The sequence below is a fragment of the Malus domestica genome, chromosome 06 (genome assembly GCF_042453785.1).
Source record: "Malus domestica chromosome 06, GDT2T_hap1".
Taxonomy (NCBI): domain Eukaryota; kingdom Viridiplantae; phylum Streptophyta; class Magnoliopsida; order Rosales; family Rosaceae; genus Malus; species Malus domestica.
The window spans coordinates 35,328,464-35,348,398 of NC_091666.1; the positions used below are offsets into that span (position 1 = coordinate 35,328,464).

A 19,935-nucleotide genomic window follows, 5' to 3' on the forward strand; every position below is an offset into this window, starting at 1 on the left:
ATGGTTTAAGTAGTGGAAAACATGCACAACCAAAGATTCTCAGGTGCTTAATATCATGAACCTTATTATACAGTTTTTGAAATGGAGATTGCATTTTTAGAGACATCCTATTTATCAAGTAAGTTGCAGTAGCACAAACATGAAACCAGAAATGACTAGGCAATTTTGCAATATGAAGTAGTGAGTGTAATTGCTGTTCAGGAGTGTTTGAACATGATTTGTGATGTAGGATACCATTTTGTGATCAGAATTGTTGAAACTTTGTGCTTATGTATTTACCTCCATCATCACTTTGAAATATTTTTAATTTTGCAGAAACTTGAGTAAACAAGCAGGCATGAAATTGGACAAATGTTGCAAACACTTATGATTTATTATGTAATGAAAAATTTCTTCTATGAAGGTTACATAGTACCAAAATCCTTCATTAGGAAAGTAAAGGAGCATGTCCCCACACATCACTACGTATAATCTGTAAAGGTTGTACAAATTTTGTTGCAGGAAAAGTAAATGGTAATTTGGTGAACTCTTCCCCTATAAACATGATGTATAGATAGATGAGCATGTGTCTAGTGATGTAGGAACATGAGATTGATGAAGAATTGCAGAAGTGATCGTATTGGATGTGTGTCGTAGCCTTTTATGCCGTAAGCTTGAATTAATTGGATTTGTAAGAAAGCATGTATGTGATTTGGGTGAGGTAGGTGACACCTTCTATGAGATTTTGAATGGAATGAGATAGTAACTAGCTCTACACAATCCCTTGAGGAGTATTTTCCCTATGATTTTGTCCTGAATCCAAAAAGAAACATCATCATAAATGAATATACACCTATTATTCATGCAGAGTTGATAAATGGATAATAAGTGTTGAGATAGTTTTGGAACATGTAAAACATTCTTTAGAGCAAATGAAAGATTTGAAACTAGTAACTGAGATATGCCAACATTAGAAATATGCAAACCTGCACCATAAGTGTTGAGATAGTTTTGGAACATGTTTGCAGTGGTTATTGTGTCATTTCCTTGATATGGAGTAACAAGTTCCAAGTTAGCCTGATCATAAGTCATGTGTGAAGTGGCACCAGTATCTGCAAACTGCTCAGTGAATGCAGAAGGTTGATGATTAGCATGCACAGTTGTGAGATTAGTTGTTGGAGGTTTTCCTTGATGAGCAAAAATTCAGAAATATGATCAGAACAGGTGGACTGATATGGTTTTGGTGTACCAAGAGTGCTAGGATTGAGATTTGAGAATTTGGGACCAGAGTTGTACTAAGACCTTCCTCTTTCTTTGCCTCGAAAATTACACTACAAGAATATTGATTATCAGGGGCAATAGCTTAGGGGCGAAAATAGGGATTTGTCTCTATCAATTTGCATTAGGGGTGAATACATAAATTTGCCTCTAATGAAAGTGATCGGGGCGAAATAAAAATTGTTGCAATTAATTTCATATATTGGAGGCGAATAAATGGGCCTCTAATATATTTAATGAAATTTAATCATTTTAGTTAGGTATTTACGTATTTTTTTCGTTTATTTTGAATGTGTTTAATGGATAAATAAAAAGATATTAACTCCCAAAACCCTAATTCTCTGATACCTATGCACCCACCTCCCTTATTTCTCTCATTTCCAACCTTTCACGCAATGATCAACAAAATGTAAGGAGGGGGAGAGTGCCCGGATTTGAAGAATTCGAAGTAAAACTGATTGAAAGTTTTCAAGAAATTTTAGGGTAAAGGCCTGCTAATCTTCACTTGTAGATTTTCTTATACTTTTAACTTGGTGTAAGATTTCTAGGTTTTATTTTTAAAAGATTACCTTATGAACTGGTTCGATTTGGGGTTGGGCTTTCTTTGTTATTTTTGTTGGTTTTGCTTTTGCATATTTAATGTACAATTCTTTTGAAAAAGGGTGACAATAGAGGTTTCTTTTGTAGAGTTAATGGGTGAATGAATGCCCACTCAAAGGAATAAAGACTTAGGAATAGTATTTGATACTTATAAAAGTATCATAATTGTATTTGGATGGTTGTAGTTACAGGAGTTACCTTATAAATAAAGTACTCCGTGTGCTATCTAAAGGTACACTGCGAAAGAAAGCAAGAGAAATAATATCAGTATCTCTCACTTCCTCTGCAATACTTTTATGTTACAGTTATAGTGTGATATTTTGCATCTGCTTCGCTCATGTCCTTAGCAAAGGTTATCTCTCTAACTTTTGCCTATTTATAACATTTTCTTCTTCTTCTTTTTTTGTGAGTTCTGTTTGTATTTAAACGTTACTTTCTCTTATATTGCACTTTTATCTAGGTTTTTCAATTGAAGTTTTATTTTGTGGAAATCTGTTAACTTTTCTCTCATCTTCCTATATTGTATCTGCAGGGATGAAGGAACGATAAAAGACGTATGCATTTGGATTTTTGGAGGCTGAAGATTGAGTCTTTGATTAGATATAAGTTTTGTTATAATTCTATATCTACTACATTTTGAGCTAAATTTGTACTTCTTCCTCTTTCATGTATTCCCTATAAACATTGTAAATCAAAGATTTAACATTCAAGAAGAATATCTAGAATATATATATATATATATATATATATATATATATATATATATAATTTTAATCTCCTTGTAAATTAGATTAATATATACTTACTTTTTTGGTCAAATACATACATATATATATTCTTTGATTGAAACCTTGTTAATTTTTAATTTTTGATCAAGATCCCTGAAATTAATGTGATAATTTATTTCTATGTACGTTACTATATTTTTTAAATTAAAAATTAAAAATTTTAGTTGTTTATATAAATGAGATTTTAAATAAAAAACCATAATTTGTGGGATTAAAAATATTAAAATATAAATATACTATTGTGTGTGTGTGTGTCTATATATATATATATATATAAACATAGGTACATTCATCAAAATTAACCAAAAAAATTATTGTATCAAAACATGGGTACTATCTTCAAAATCACAAAAAAAAAGAAAAAAAAAAGATATTATGCTTAATAACATTAGTAAATTTCTTCGATTAAACTTGACATGGATACATTTTAAAATCAAAGAAAAAAGAATGTACCCATATAAGTTTAAAAATGGATTAGAAAAAAATTGAATAGATTTTATATACAAAAAAGGGTACATTTTACATATAACAAATTGGTATATTTAAGAATGAGTACATTTTAAGATTAAAAAGTTTTACATGAATGGGTACATATAATTAGCATGGGTACATTTAGCAAAATAAAAAGTACAAAAAAAAATATATGGGTACAAATACAAATAAACTTTAAAAAATATGGGCACAAAAAGAAATTAATATATGGGTACAAATTAAAATTGAAAAGAAAATTGGTACAAATTAAAAAAAAAATTACAAATTAAAAATGGGTACAAACTAAAACTAAAAATATATGATAAAAAATTTAGTCATAAATATAAATATACTAATTGTAACATTTTTTGCATTAAATGAATATATTTAGAAATAAAAAATATTTTATTATTAAAATAATTAATGATGTTATTAATACCAAGGACCTTGATCAAAAATTGAAAATGCATAGGATTTTAATCAATGAAGTAGCAAAAGGAATGATGAGAACCTAATTTCTCCTAGAAAAATTAAATGATAAACTATCAACTTTTTCATTCATAATCTTTATACAATCAACATTACAAGCTACAAAGATCGAATTGATCCACGATATCAAATTATGAATTTAAGACATAACAAATTAACAACAACTATAATCTATTATGAGTTAAAAAATTTCATCTAATACCTCAATTTAACATCCTATAGGGTTAATTTAGACTAAAATAGAAAATAATAGACTGGAGAGGATAATTTATCTTTTAGTACTGTTAATCCCACAATTATAGGTTTTATTTGAAATCTCATTAATATAAACAACTACAAATTTCAATTTTTAATTTTAAAAATATAATAACCTATATAGAAATGCATTATTACATTAATGTCAGGACTTCAAATAAAAAACTAAAGGCTTTTTAGTCAAAATGGTTCCTGAGATTTGCATAACTCCTCACTTTAGTCCTTGAGATTTGAAATCAATAGAAGTGGTCCCTGAGTTTGTCCACCATCAATCATTTTGGTCATTTCTTGAAAAATCTTCATTAAATAAAGATATAATGACAAAAATACTCTTAATTTTTGTCAAATCATTTTGGCCAATTGTTTATTAAATTGAGGTATATTTTTGTCATTTGGTCCTTAATTTTTCAAGGAATGACCAAAATGATTGATGATGGACAAACTCAGAGACCACTTCTATTGATTTCAAATCTCAGGAACCAAAGTGATGAGTTATGCAAATCTCAGGGACCATTTTGGCTAAAATGCCAAAACTAAAAAATCAACAAATTTTCAATCAAAGAAAATTTATAGTTAGAAATGAGTAATGTTATTCATACCATGTTTTTATACCACATTTCTATACCACCTTAGGTGGCATCTGATGTGGACAACCAACATCATTTAAAAAATTTGCAAAACCCAAGGAAAATGAGGAGAAAGACTCATCGTATATAACAATCATCATTTAATTAACTAGTTTTTTTTAATTATTAGTTTATTAAATAATGAACTAAATTTAAAAATCTTATTAATTCAAATGATGTGGTTGTTCACATCAAATGTCACCTAAGGTGGTATGAAAATGTGGTACAAAAACATGGTATGAATAACATTACTCGTTAAAAATCGCATCCAAAGTCTGCTTTTTTTTATTTTTTTTATTTTTTTGTAATATTCATTAGGTACACACTCCTATATCCTTTTCAATATATGTAGTTAAACTGCTGTAACAAAGATTTCAAAGTGATCCAGAAAATTATCACTCCATCAGTCAAAACGAGCAAGAAATTAATATTACGTCTTACAAGGGCTATTTCATTACGCAATTAATTAATTCGAGTGTTGTTGGTTCGATGATCCCCACAATGAGACAGCTGACACCTAATTAGCATCTGGATTTGATGCACGTTAAAGCGCCTGATGACCTTGTCAATGACCGGACGGATTTGGCGTCAACAACTCGGAAAGTTTGTTCCCTGTTATAGTGAGGCTTTGCTCCACCTGTACCTGATTGGACGAAGGAAGCCCCATTTTCGAAGATATCTCGTACAGAGTAAAATATCCATGAGTTCTTGTTCCCAATGCTGTCCTTCCTCCAAGTGATCTGTGCATGTATAATATGTATAGGAGAATATACTAGTTAGTTTTCATGAATAAATATATGTGTGTGTGTGAATCATGAAAACCAATATATATTTGAGTCACCTCTTTATTGTTTAACGATTTTGGTGCAATAAAGAGGTTGGCTTCACTCTTAACGCTAGGATTCATACTTCCCCCGATGGCGTACTGTGACCATTCTCTGTAGAGATTGTTCACGACGTGTGCATATCCATAGCGAATCCTGCATCCAGTACCGAATCGATAATTATATAATGTTGCTATATAATTAATAAATAGCTAGTTGTGTGTGCACTAGACATGTGTACACACATATATATATAGAATTGTTATTAGCATACTACATACCTTGGCATTCTTTGGTTGCAGTTGGGTCCAAAATGGTTATAGAGTACGGTGATCCTCATGTTCCTGTCCCGAACGTAGCCATCATCGTGGCCGAGAAGCATAACCTTGTCCTGGTCTCTGAACCAATTGTTGGAGATGGTGATAAGGCTAGATCCTCGAGTAACATCGAGAAGGCCATCCTGGCACTCGTAGAGTGTATTGTGGTCTATCCAAACCTTTGATGCAGTTACCAACCTGATAGCATCTCCGTCGACCTGCCCTAGTTGCCTTATCTTTCCATCTGGACCCATAACTGAGCTTGCTGGTTGGGATCGACAATGGTGGATTCGTAGTCCATGGATGATTACATCGCTTGCCTGAATTTAAATAATATCAATTGGGCGTACTTAAGTACAAAATAATCATCAATTAGTTAGTAGTTAACATGCATGCTCTTTGTTTGAAGTTTGATTTTGATACTCTAATAATTAAGGAGGTGTATTCAATTGAGAATTTGAGGGATTTTAATTCTTTTAATGAATCTAGGGATATTCAATCAGGATTTTAAGTGATTATCTAAAATTCAACGTGTATTCAATTAGGATTTTAAGGTAGTGTATTAAAATCCTTAGAAATCTGGGTGTAATCAATTAGGAATTTATTTTAAAGAATTTTAAAAAGTTGAGAAATTTGAGGGTATTGGAGAGATTTCGTAGTGCAATTTAAGCATTCATAAATATCTGCTCTCCCCCTGAGATTTTGAGGGAATTGAATAAAACTTTTTCAAGCAATCTCTAGAAATCAATTAAACTCCCTTAAACTCCATGAATTTATAAATCTATTAAAATCTCTCAAATTCTTAATTGAATACACCCCTATAAGTGAATCATCTCAGGCTCTCAGCAGGATGTCTTGACCACCTAGGTAAAAGGAAATGAGGTTTCTAGAATATTCTTCTTTTCGATTGAATGAATATATAGCTTTTTCTAATCTAAACAACCTATTAATAAAACTAGAGTGCTATTAGAATCACCCCAATGTCCTATTTTCCCATCCACATGATAATCTCACAGGGTATGCTATCCACACTCCCATTTTTACTTCTCACACACCCTTGTTAATTTATGTTCTTTTATCTTCTTCAATTCATTTAATCCGACGACCGAAAATTAAAAGGGTGTGTGAGAAGTAAAAAGGGTGTGTGGATATCACACCTCTAATCTCACCCATCCATAAAAAATTAAAAACGTAAAATGTTATTTTCTCACACACCATTATTCCTAAAATAACCCTAATATAGTTTTTAACTAACTCTAATATACCTTTAAATAATATTTAACTAAATAAATAAAAACAGAAATGAAAGAAAATGCAAGACCTAAGACTTGGACATTCATCTTCTCCTTCAAATCACGCATGTCCTTCAAATCGTGGCATCCATTGCATAATATCTCTTCCTACTAACCCAAATCTACCACCCCGATCTCTCTCCAGCTCCCCACCCTCTATTTTCACCGAATTCCATATCTATATAGTACTCACACCTATTATCGCCATGTAGAGACCCCAGATCCCCAAACCACTCTTCTTCCTTCTTTTCTATCAAAACCCCAAACCTCACCCCTAAGTCTCTTTTTCCTCCATTGAAGTTTCTCGCCTTCGTCTAGAACACACCCATTCCTTCCTCCAATCTTTCCCAACCTCTCTTCATCGAAGATATCACACCCCACCCACCATTATTTATTTATATTTTAAATTATTTCTTTCTTTTTTTCTTTCAAAATTTTAGTAATTAATTAAATTGGGGTTCTTATAAAAGGATAAATATGTTATTAACATTTTCATTGAATGGTAGGTTGGGAAATAAGACACTGGGGGTGAAAATATCATCAGTCTAAAACTATGTTTGTCAACAAAAATTTTATGAAATTACCATTCTAATCTCTCACCAAATTGAGCAAAATTTTTTTTTGGTAATTTAGTAATTACATGCAATATAAATTCTGATGTATTTTACATCAACCTCACAACCATTTAAGCATATTATGCCCTATTAAAAAAATAAAAATTAAATAAACAAATGTATGCCTCACGTTAGAAGAAATTGCTCCATCATTGTCCCATATTTCATAACAGAATTTTTTTTTTTTTTAGAATTTTAAAAACTAATCACATAAAAACAAAATGAAATGAAACTGTTCGCACAGTATGTGTGGAGATCTGCTAGTTACAATGAAGTTCCTAATTGTCTGTACTAATTACAGTCACAAGGGTAAATAAACTACTTAATGACTGGACTTAAATTGTTGACTGTATTGGATGACCTGACTTCTAGATCTTCCTCTTTACTAGGGACCAAAAATTCATGATCTCAACATTGACCTCATCTTGACAGGAGTATGTTGTCTTGATCACCTAGGGACCAAAGATTTATAACCTTGACATAAGTATGTTCTTTACCCTTGACATTAAATTTAAGAGTTAGTGACCATGTTAATGACCAACATTCATGATCTTGACATACATATGTACATGTATTGCAATTGTATGTGTCTAATTAATTAAAGAGTTACCTTAAAGACTACCAAACACGCATTGCCGGCAATGTGAACAGTAGCACCTCTTCCATCAATGGCAGTAAAACTACTAATGAGAAGTGGTTTCTGGAGCTGAATCCGCATGTCCCTCCGAAAGGTGATCCACTTTTTCCCTCTGATCATGGTAACCCCATATCTCAAAGTTCCTGGTGTGGGGTCCAACGCATTATCACTAGGGTCTGTGACTTGATAGTATTTGACATCACTTCCTGCGTTGTTGCTCATTTTCCCAGCAAATCCCACTGAACATGACGCAAGTTCCTGCCGGTTACTTCTCCAATTCGAGTTCCATCTCCAGCAACTGTCAATCACGTTCAATTTCATTCCATCAACTTTTGTTTTCTTAGCCAAAATAGGGTTTGGAGCGAAGCCGACGATAATGACGATGAAAAGGCCCAAAAACAAGCACCGCATATTGGCATTAAGATTTCCGGGATGAGAAGCCATCTCAAGAAAGAGCTAGATGAGCAAGGTTTTTCTGTTTAATTATTTACTTAATAGAATGAATAATTTATGTATATATTTATATAGGAGCATGGATGGAGAGATATTTATAGCCGGATTTAGTAATTAGCTAGCTAGGAAGTTTGTTTACTTGTTAGGGAGTCTTAATTAGCTACCGCGGAAAATAATTCAGAAGGTTCTGCAGTTTTCCCATCTCCAGTTTTCCTCCTCATATTTTGCTAGCTACTTTGTGTAACTAGTTTTGTTAGCTACCTTCGTCTAGAAGTAGCAGCCGGGAGAGAGGTAAGATTGTTTAACTGTTTTTACTGGTGAGCAATGGAATGGAGTCCTGTGATTTTCAACCACTACCAACGTTACTGCATATACAAATGAGTGTGTATATATATATACACACAGAGAGCTTAAGGGGAGGGATCTCCATTTTTTTCAAAAAATGGGGATTAGGTGTGGGGTCCACTTCACATCAATTTTCAACGATCCAAACCTTCTATTTTGTTAGTCTCGATTCATAGATCATCCTTGCAAAAATTCAATTCAATCCGAAACCATTTGCCTATTTAGTTATCAATATCAAATTTCCTATTTTCTTATATAACAAAGTATTCGTTCATTTCCTTGAACCCAATTAGATGTCTTAAACATTTCCAATTTAGTTAATATTTTGCAAGGATGATCTATGAATCGAGACTAACAAAATAGACGGTTTGAATCGTTGAAATTAGATGTGAAGTGGGCCCCACACCTAATCCCCTTAAGCTCTCTGTATATATATATATATATATATATATATATATATGTTTTTTTTTTTTGGGTAATCAAATGAGTATATATTTCACTCCATAAAAACCGATCAATTTTCAAGGGATACAACTATCGATAATCGATCCTAGCGACCAAGTCATATCCCTTTGTCCAAAAAAAAAAGTCATGTCCCAAATACCTAACTCTCATGATTGGCTGCAATTCATTTATTTTATATTTGGCTCACTATAAATATTTGGACGTATAAAAGCTCTTAAACAAAAAAATTTAAATTCATCATCTCCAAGGATATTTTTCTACCAAAAAAAAAAAAAAAAAAAAACCATTCAGGAAAAAAAAAAAAAGAAGAAATAATCGGGAAAAATATGAAGATAAAAAAAACAAGAAAAAACTGAACGTCGAGAGACCAAGAGAGTCACGTTGTGCAAAACTCTAGGGAGATGAACCAAAAGGATAAAAATGGGATGAATCTGCATCAAACCACTGCCACTTTCTCCATCAAAGTGAGTGGGTAGTTTTATGGGAAACAAACAACACAATCTATATTTACAGAAGGAAACAAATTACTATAGGCCAGTTCTCTCGTTCTTTCATACATTGTTTCAAGGTAAGATTCTACGCAGTAATTTGTTTGCAGATGGCTTAATACTTTCACGTATTTTCATTTATCGTCATTTTTGCTTGGCCACTTCTCTCTTTTGTAATTGATGTTCAGTATTTTCTTTATCTCTTTCATGCTCTTCTGCATGATATCATTTTTACTTGAAAATTAGTACTATTTAAATTCTTCTATTTGTGGCAGCAGTTTCTTGGACAGGTGCTTCGCCATTTGATCCCACCTTCTTCACATATTTTCAGTCGGAATTTAGAGGAACCACCCTCACGTCTGTACACCCACCCCTCTCTCTGGCGAATTAGTGTGTAAATTGAGTTATGATTTTTGTGGGTTAAATTTTGTGTTTGTAGAGTTTTGTTGTGAATTCAGAGACTTTACCAGACGGGACCATTAATTTGATGGTGTGACTTACACGATTCCCGGCAAGACTAGCGTAAGCTCTTTGATTATTGGGCACTTTTAATTTTACTGTTTTTATGCATTTTATAAAAAAAAATTGGGTAAAATTTGTGTAAATTGTTTATGTATTTTTTTAAGTTCAATACAACATTGTGCCAATTATCAAACGCAACATGACACAAAAAGTGTACATGTACGAAACCAAATGAGAGAAAAACCAAAAAAAGTCAAAGTCAAGATTTCTTTGGCCTTCGGTAGTTTTACTTTTTAATCCATATGATGTATACATTTTTTTCTAATGATTTATTTAAAGGGAGTTTTAACAAAACACTTTCGATACTGTTTACTTTTAATAAAAAATCACATTTTTACTTTTTTCTGATACTATTCACTACACATTTATTTGTTATTTTTCATTAAAACTAAATTTTTTTTGAACTTTTCGTTAATTTTCCTTTATTTAAACTAGCCATTAGCACACAAGCTTTATGTGTGCAACTAAGATTATTTTTTATTTTACTACGACTTATCACTAATGAGCATGGATGATAACTTAAAAAAGAAAAAGACAAATAAAAAAAGAGAAGAGAAAAGGTATTAGAATGTGGGAATGTAGAGAGAGGAAGAGGAGGAGAAGTGGGGTTAGAGTGGTAGTTTGTTGGAATTTGGTTGACAAACAGGAGTTTATTAATATGTAGTTTAGAGATGTACACTTTATTAAGATTGAACAAATTAGGATTTTATATACCATAAGATTGAATGAATCAGTTTTATAGTTGCCCTATTACCTATATTGAGTACAAATGTGGAAAAGAAAATAGAATTTTATACACCGTCTTTCGCGCACGCATGAGCACATATAGAAAAGCTAGTTTATATTATGTTGCATCCTTAGCATTACTTTTGAAGAATAAGAAACTAATTAAATATGGTTGGTTGGTGGAGTTAGGCCTGTAAAAAGGGCCGAGACCAAAGCCAAACTTGGGTCGGCCTAACCCGATCGAAGGCGTGGACTTTATTCCGCCAGTTTTCAAATGCGTAGGGCCTGAGCCTTACATAGTATGCCTATGACCCGGCTCTGATGTAATTTTTTTTAGTGCATCTATATTTTTATACTAAAAAAAAGGAGTTCGGTTAACGCACACAATAAACAGCTTAATTTAGTATCGAATTCGTCATTCATGATATTCAAACCTAAAACCTCTCACTTCCAAATGAAGATGAATACCACTAGTACTACTGTACTGAGTGATTGCTCTGATGTAATTAAAACTTATTAATTTAGTGTGTACTGATTTATCTATACTTGTATAATTTAATTGATTCTTTTGAAAAATTTAGTCATTTAGCTGGTACGGTATTCAGAATAATTAAATAAAAAGTCATATGTTCAATTCTCCACATTAGCAAAGTGCCTCTATTAATAAAATAAAAAGCGGTTGGAGGCAAAAATAGGGTCAGGCCAGCCTGGTCCGTTGAGCCGAAAAACTTGAGGCCCCGTAGGGCTAGGGCCAATACTCCTCAGGCTCGAGTCAGCCCAATTTACATGTCTAAATGGTGTCATGACCACATTATTCTTATTTTAGGTGGAAAGAGATCCTCTCCAGATCTCTTTCTTCAAAGCCCATTGATAAAATGATACGGACTCTTAAAATTTGATCAAACGGCTAAAAGTAAAAAAGTTAGTAAACACTTTTAGAAGTTATAATAATTTTTTACCGTTGAATCAAATTTCAAGAACACAAATCACTTGATCCGTGAGCTTTAGAGGAAGAGATCCGATGATGATCTCTTTCCATTTTAGGTTACCTTTATTTTCACAATCAACTTTTAGTTAAGTTAAATAATTAAACACATTTTTTTATCCAAACTATACCAAATTATCCCTTTTGAATAATTAAACAAAAAATTAAAATATTATCATCTTTCTACGCACACATCTAATTTAAATGTCACCTATCATGACCTCAAAGCGAGTCAAATCCTCGCTATCCAACTCGACCGCGTCCGACTCAACTTGCACGATTTTTTCGACTACCAGCTCCTCATATCTTCCAACCACCTTGTCTATTTCATGTACAAGGGGCCATAAAGCCACAACAATCATATCCTGAAAGACAACTCATGGAGAAGGCCGGGTCCAACATTATTAGAAGAAAATAACCCAAAATGAAATAATTATTGATGGAATCAGACTTTGCAGTTGCAGTTGCAAGTTGCTGGCAGTAATCATCTTTTAGGTCCCCTTGTTTTGGCATGTCTCTACAAAACGATGTCCACACCCTCTCATTCTCAAGTCGGTCTTATCTCCCCAACTCTCTCCCTTGTCGACCCTCATTAAAAAAAAAAAAAAATTAAAAAATATAATAATAAAGAAAAAAAAGGTCTTATCTCCCATGTTCGCTCCCCTGTCGACTCGGCTGAATGTCGATATAACCAAAACAATCAAACTGGAAAAAGTTTTCTGGTGGCCTATCGAGTCCAGCATTCTTGTTATATTTGACTACAATTTTTCATCAACATATTCCGAGCTTGCACAAGCTATAAGCACTTTGTTATGCCACTTGATAAGAAAATAAAATTACCGTAGACCCGAAAAATGAAGGATAAATTAGTTTTATATATACATTGGCTACCAACGCATAAAAAAGTTGCAAAGTGTTGAGATTTTTGCTGATAATTCTGCTTGAATACATCGTTGTTTCAGAAACTGATATGATTAGGAAACACTTTTGAAACCTATTATGCATGAATATAGCAAACCCAAATTTCGTCATTGTATACCTATATCCCACAACATTTATTTGGTAGGTCACAATTCATCGAGTCCACAACCGCTCCGACTTTCATGCTAAATCAGTGGATGACAGGCTTGAGGGGATAAGCTCTCATCTTCGACCACTCAACAGTAGAATCAAGATCTGCATCTAATTCCCCAACAATGCTTCTGCAACAATTGGAAGATACTGAGAACTTAGAAAGGCTGTGCACTGTACATGCATATATTTGTAGAAACTCATTCCAAATTACTTCCCTCAACCCACTGGAAACTATTGTAAATAGAATAAAGTTTTTGACACTTACATGTTGTCACCTCTGATTATGTACAACCCCAACACGAGTTGCTGAACACCCTCCTGTCGGTCAGAAATACAAAGTGGTGCCACCAATAAGAAATACAAGTTAACAAAATGCCGGTGGGACAATAAAACGAATAAATGTTTTGTATATGCTGAATTTGAAAACCACATGTAAAACCCCAATGACAACAATATCTAGCAGTAGAGACGAAACACATAATAATTATTCAACGCTTAAGATCCTGAACGTCTTGAGGAAAATAACAAATGCTCAAATTGAGAAAAATCAGAAAAATTCTGCCTGGCATAAAATAGATTCCCACTTCCCTTTCCTTTTGTCCAATTACTAGAAAGAGTAAACAAAGATGCAGCTATAAAGTGGAAGCTTGTAACAGTGAAGATGCAAACCTTTGTAGAAAAAACACGTTCATGAGATTCATCAAGAATAATATTAGTAGACTGGTCAAAGCCTTTCAAGACTCCCTAAAATAAAAACAAAAAAATTGTTCACAAACTGATTCTGTTAATAAGATGTAAAAGGTACATTTGAATGTTGATAAGACGCAAACGCTGCATTGTAGTGTTAGTGTGTAACATACCACAATATTCCGTCCATCATTTGTGATAACTGAAATTGTTTCTGCAAATAGAAATGTTAACAGTTAGAGAGAGTTGATCTGCTCATAGCATATGGTGCACACTTGGGCTATAGTATAGAAGGATTAACTATATTCATGCATACGAGTGAAAAGCGTTGATATTTGAAAAAAATAAATAATGGATAGTGAAGAATTTCATACGATCAACGAGTGACTCAAGACCAGGGCCACTGGACATATTTCAATCCTGAGTTTTCTGTGCAAGACTTGTAATGAACAAGTTTAACTGCAAGAAGGAGAGAGATTTCAGAATCAATAACACCTGTCTAAAGGGAACAAAGTACATGAAAACACCGAGAAATCTTTAAGAGGTGGAGTGTGGAGACATTCATTGTAACTCTGTAAGGGTAAAGGTAGATAAAGGGTATTATTATTTTTATAAATAATCCCAAAGATCAATCACATGAAGTCTGATACCTCTAATCCCAACAAATCTTTACCAAGACATAATCTTTCCTTCTTTCAATAACAAAAGCCCTAATTAATCCCTATACAAGACAAAACCAATCACCATACCAATTGAGTTGCATGTGTCTTTCTTTTACAAGACAAAACCAATCCTTCCTTGATTTCAAGTTCGTGCTTCACGAAAAGTAAAAGCATAAGCTTGCTGTCCTAAAAACCCACAATTCTCCAACTCACCATTCCTATCATTAAAGAAGGAACCCATAAAAACACCCCGAAGCACTATTAAGTGTTAGCCTTCCCGTTCATGGATTTCGCTTTCCTCGAAAGATAAGAGCCCAATAGCCCATCTCAGCCTTCCAAGCCCAATAGCCCAAAGTGTGAATCTACCCATCCCCAGTTATTTAAGCTTCCCTCTTCTGACAGACATCAGAAATATTAATCAGTTTTACACTTTGCTATTCATCAGTTCCCACCTCTAAGAAATTGAAAGCTCTTGAAAGGTATATCTTCTTTCGGATTAAAGTTTTTGCAGTATTTTGGCCTTTGTGATTTCAGCTTCAACATGTACTACTACTACTACGGGTTTTGTCTGTAATAATTGGTATCAATTTTTCTTCCTTTCAAGGGAAATGAAATCCGGGAACATTGGTATCACTTAAGAGTGCTTCGGGATCATTTTACGGGTTCATTCTTTACTGATATTCATGGTGAGTTTGAGAATTGTAGGTTTCTAGCAAGGACTTTTAGTTTTCGGAAAGTAAGAATATGAAATCAGGAATAAATTAGTTTTGTCTTGTAAAGTGATTTAGGGCTTTTATTAACGACGACACAGTCAACTCAATTGTTGTGGTGTGGTGACTGGTCAATTGGTGTGGCGTGGTGACTGAATTTGTCTTGACCAAGGATTACTTAGGGCTTTTGTTATTGAAAGAAAGAAAGATTATGTCTTGGTAAAGATTGAATGGGGTTGGAGGTGTCAAGTTGAATGGGGTTGATCTTTGGGATTATTTATATAAAAATAATAATACACTTTATATATCTTGTCTCTTCAATCTCATACTGTATTAAGAAAAATGAGCTCGAATTATACAAACTTCAACAAAAACGCTCTATGAGGTGCCAATGTGCAATAAACTTCACGCACTAAATAATTGAGTTCAAAACATCCCCCAAATCCTATAAACATAAAAAATAAAAAATAAAAAATCTTCAAATTTCAGTTTGTCTTCATTAAATGATGAAATGGGAATAAGCAAGTGGTTTAAAGATGGTAAGAAGAGCAAAACCATACTGTTTTTATCACACCCAACATAATGCTCCACACGAAACTCAAGCCACAGCATCCTAAAACTGAGAAACCTAAAGCCACAAGGCAACACATGACAACTAAGCAAGAAAACATATATTTATACCTATACAACCGTGAATGCACGTAAAACTAGCAATTCTGAGAAAGTAATACTGATGACCCTGTGGAAGTAAAACCCCGTTCAGCATTCATAATTGGGCACTATCACACCGTTTCACCCAAAGAAATACAAGAGTTATAATACTGTAAGACGCTTCTACTTGTACAGTGACACCGACATATGCGAACAATAAGTGCACAGATGTAGCATATTCATTTGGAATCCCACCTAGTAAACATTTCAAACGTACTCTTTGGCTGCCCACACGATCAAAACTAGAAATCTAAAAATACAATATTTGCACCAGAAATGACTGATTTAGCTTTACCACCAACGAACAAGCTTCACGGACACAACAGCAAAACATTACAAACAAAAACAAACACAAACACAGTGGGTGCTCTGCTCAATAATCCATCCTCAATCATTTATTTAACCAGCAAATAAGGACAGGCAACAAATGAGCAATTCCAATAAACAAAACAGAAACAGATTCCCTAAATAAAATAAAGGATCGACGAGAAGAGAGAGCGCGAATGAGAAAGTCTTCACCTTGGCGTGGGGGGATTTGGGAGCTTTGGCCTCGCTAGGGTTTTTGCGTTCGGGATGAGAAGATATAAAGATTATGAATCCAAGCCTGCAACTCAGACGGCGCTATGGCTTGGTTTTCTCTCTCGCTATAAAAGCCCTCCCTCGCCTATTCTCAACATCCGACGGTCACCAACCCACCCCTCTTGCCACGTGATGCGTTCCTGATAGGGTTTGGGCTTTTTTTTTATTTTTTTTTAATTTTTTCTTTTAATGCGTCAGAGATAGGTCTCTATAAAAAAAATAATATAAAATATTGACGTGATTTAACCATGACCAAACAAGAGGGCACGAAAAGTGGGAGGGCAGAGAATCTGCCTCCTTGATTATCACCTTGTTTACTGATGCAATGTACACAATTTAAAATATCAGTATTGGTAAAAATATCGATAGGTAAATTTATAGAAATATTAATAGATATATCGAATATCAATATCGATATCAATTGCATTCGATGGAAATGATGAAAATTTGCTCAAAAACATAAAAATTTAAAATATTTTTTAGGGAAGGTCATATGAAGTCACTCACAACACACATATGAATCAAGAATTAATGATTAGAAACTGTGTAAACAATAAGTATGTGATATGTGACAAAAAAAAACCTTCCTTTTAATGACAATTAATAAAATAAAGCATTTACAAGAAAGAATAAATTATACATAACTTAATTGAAATTTTCATCACGAAAGCAGTACAAGATTTATTGAAATAAACTAATACCATAAAGAAAGAAATTAAAAAAAATAAAGAATGCAAAGGCTCGTGGATATTTCTTGCAAACTTTTTTACAAATTGTTTGTAAACCCTGGATATTTCCTAACAATATCGGAAATATCGAAGAAATTGACTGATTTCTGGAAACACGGATATGGGGTGAATATCACTCCCTGGATTTTTGGATATTTCCATGAAAATATTGAACATATCCATGATATTTCAAACACTGAATGTACACTCTAGCCGAGTTCAAATTTATGTAACAAAAACATTGTGCCCTGCCTCTCTGATGTATTGACACATGTCCTCTTTTTTTGTTAATAAATAATATTATCTACGCTTAAGGGAGGGGTGGGCATAATCTCATAATGAGTTAACAATAATATCGTCTAACTTGACATCAACATAACAACGGTAAAATAAAGTTAAAAAGTGTGACAAAAACAAAATTAAAAGGAACAAACTAATGGCTTGTTTACGTAACCGTAATCAAAATTGGAGGAATTTGATTGAGGAAAAATTGAATTGACGAGGAATTGAATTGAGGAGAATCCAAATCCAGATTTCCATAAAAGCTATTTACTCAAATGTTTTGAAATCGGAATAAAAATGGTATTGAATCCATAAAATTGTTTAGGGCTTGTTTGGTATTCTATTTGAATCCAACTTTTTAAACTCTGTTTATACCATATTTAGGGCCTCGTATTTAGACCTCGTATAAATACTCGGGAGACCTAAATGTAATATGTAATAAAGGAAAGGGCAAATATGTAATAAGTGAGGTGTTCTTATTCTATAAAAGGACCCATCACCCTCACAATTGGAGAAGGCCATTTCTGAGGCCAATTTCTGAGGCCAATTTCTAAGGCTCCTCTCATCCCATCTCAACGTTCTCACTCTCAGAGCTCTCTCCCTCAAATAAATACAATCAGTGTGGACGTAGCCCAAACCTTAGGGTGAACCACGATACATCTTGTGTTATTTACATTTCATGCAGATTCACGGTCGAATTTACGTTGTTCCAAGACCTCCAGTTTTGTGCATCAACATTTGGCGCCGTTTGTGGGAATCGACACAAAAAACTATGTCGGTTCTCTTTCATTTTTTCACTTCCATCGTGAATCTGCAGAATCTGCAAATCTGCAAAATCTACAAAAACCCATGAACCCAAAGCTTTCCAAAAAAAAAACCCAGAAACAGAAAATACTTGATCTCTCTTATCTCCTTTTGCATCTCACCCTCAGATCTCCGTTTCTGAGTTTTGAAAACCCAGCTGCTCTCAGGTTGTTGATCCGCGACCCTGAAATCGGCGAAGCCCCACTCTTCTCCGAATTCTCCTTCGCCTCAGATCACTCCATCTGTCGCTTGCTGTCTCACGGACTCGCCCCCTCACAAGGATTCAGTCAAACGCCCGCCGCATTTGTAATCCTAGATTTCAGCAACCGTCAAGAAAATATCTTATTGATTTCTCAGCAACCGTGCGATCATTTTTTTCCAACTTCAGTTGGCTTATTAAATGAGTATTTCCCAGATGTGTGCTTGGCCATTTGGACAACAACTCATTGGACTATTCCAGCCAATGCTGCGGTGGCTGTGAATACCAAGCTTTTATATGGCATCATTGAAGTATAGTCACTCCCAGAAGATTCTTTATCTGATGGAAATAAAAAAGGAAGGTCTGGAAATCTTTTGAAGGAAGAAAAGAAGCCTTTCCTTATTGTTGCTTCAGATCTTGTGCCAACGTTAGAATCAAAACGGGGTGTGAAGCTTGTTGTTAGGAAAAGGGTGTTGGGTTCAGATCTTGAAAACTGCAGGTATGTCCATCCTCATCACTTTCGTCATCACGGAGGAATGGCTCGACTTCATTGATTCCGAAGCCACCCCGGACAACATTCAACTCACCACGATTCCCAATGTCATCCCATCGGAGCTGGTCCGCGCCACCAACATAGATGGTTTCATCGACGCAATCATGACCAAGATGGAGGCCACATTCGAGCGACTCATGGATCGGCTCGAGCCGCCTCCGCATCACATCGTCATTTCATATAAAGGGAAACCAAGACTGTTGCAGGCCTGATAGCATTTTTCCGGCCAGTTCAAGATCCAACAGCAGGGCAAGAAGTGGCGGAACCTGCAGGAGAAAAAGTTTCCTTCTACTATGCAACTACAGCTCCGCCAGAAATGAGTTAGGCCGGTGAGGATTCGAATGTGACGAAGGAGAGCGAGCTGGAAGCTGAGCATGCGGAGGCAGGCGAATTGGCACAGAAAGAAAAAAATACCTCACTCAAATCCTTCAAATTTAATACTCAGCAGAAACCCAGCATCCAATGGCTCTTAGTTCTATTTGGCAACGGCCGACGAAGCAGCGTCTTCGATCTATTCTTTCTCGACATCTAGGACTCGTTTAAGGGCTTGGACACTCTGGCCAACTTCGAAACGGTCGCCCAAGAACATGCTCGCCGGAGCACCACCTCTGTCGATTCCAAGATCTCCAAAGCCCTGCAGCAGCGCCCACAACGATGCTAGATTTGAATCCGACAAACAAGCATCCAATGAAAGTGAAAAGCAAAAGAAAAAGAAAACAAAAAGAAGATGTCTGGAGAAAGCAAAAGCAAAAATAAGATGCGATGGAAAAGAGAACAAGAGAAAGCAAAAGA

General features: G+C 34.3%; 2 protein-coding genes across 4 annotated transcripts; both read right to left on the reverse strand.

Moving 5' to 3' along the window:
• Positions 1-4,912: 4,912 nt before the first annotated feature.
• Positions 4,913-8,614, reverse strand: LOC103450700 (pectate lyase 1). The gene is made up of 4 exons (XM_008390071.4): positions 8,144-8,614; positions 5,592-5,947; positions 5,328-5,466; positions 4,913-5,226 (listed from the first exon to the last, which is right to left on the reverse strand). Exons 1-4 carry the CDS (start codon positions 8,612-8,614, stop codon positions 5,008-5,010), a joined length of 1,185 nt encoding a protein of 394 aa, XP_008388293.2. The 3' UTR covers positions 4,913-5,007.
• A 4,395-nt stretch (positions 8,615-13,009) lies between these two features.
• Positions 13,010-16,705, reverse strand: LOC103409890 (sm-like protein LSM8). 3 transcript variants are annotated; one of them, XM_070824250.1, is made up of 7 exons: positions 16,518-16,616; positions 15,651-15,732; positions 14,290-14,374; positions 14,089-14,129; positions 13,898-13,972; positions 13,494-13,546; positions 13,010-13,356 (listed from the first exon to the last, which is right to left on the reverse strand). In XM_070824250.1, exons 3-7 carry the CDS (start codon positions 14,324-14,326, stop codon positions 13,266-13,268), a joined length of 297 nt encoding a protein of 98 aa, XP_070680351.1. In that variant the 5' UTR covers positions 14,327-14,374; positions 15,651-15,732; positions 16,518-16,616; the 3' UTR covers positions 13,010-13,265. The 3 variants fall into 3 exon arrangements, with proteins under 3 accessions (XP_070680351.1, XP_070680350.1, XP_008346903.1); XM_070824249.1 differs by lacking the exon at positions 15,651-15,732 and adding an exon at positions 15,969-16,026 and having other exon boundaries at positions 16,518-16,613; XM_008348681.4 differs by lacking the exon at positions 15,651-15,732 and having other exon boundaries at positions 16,518-16,705.
• Positions 16,706-19,935: the final 3,230 nt, after the last annotated feature.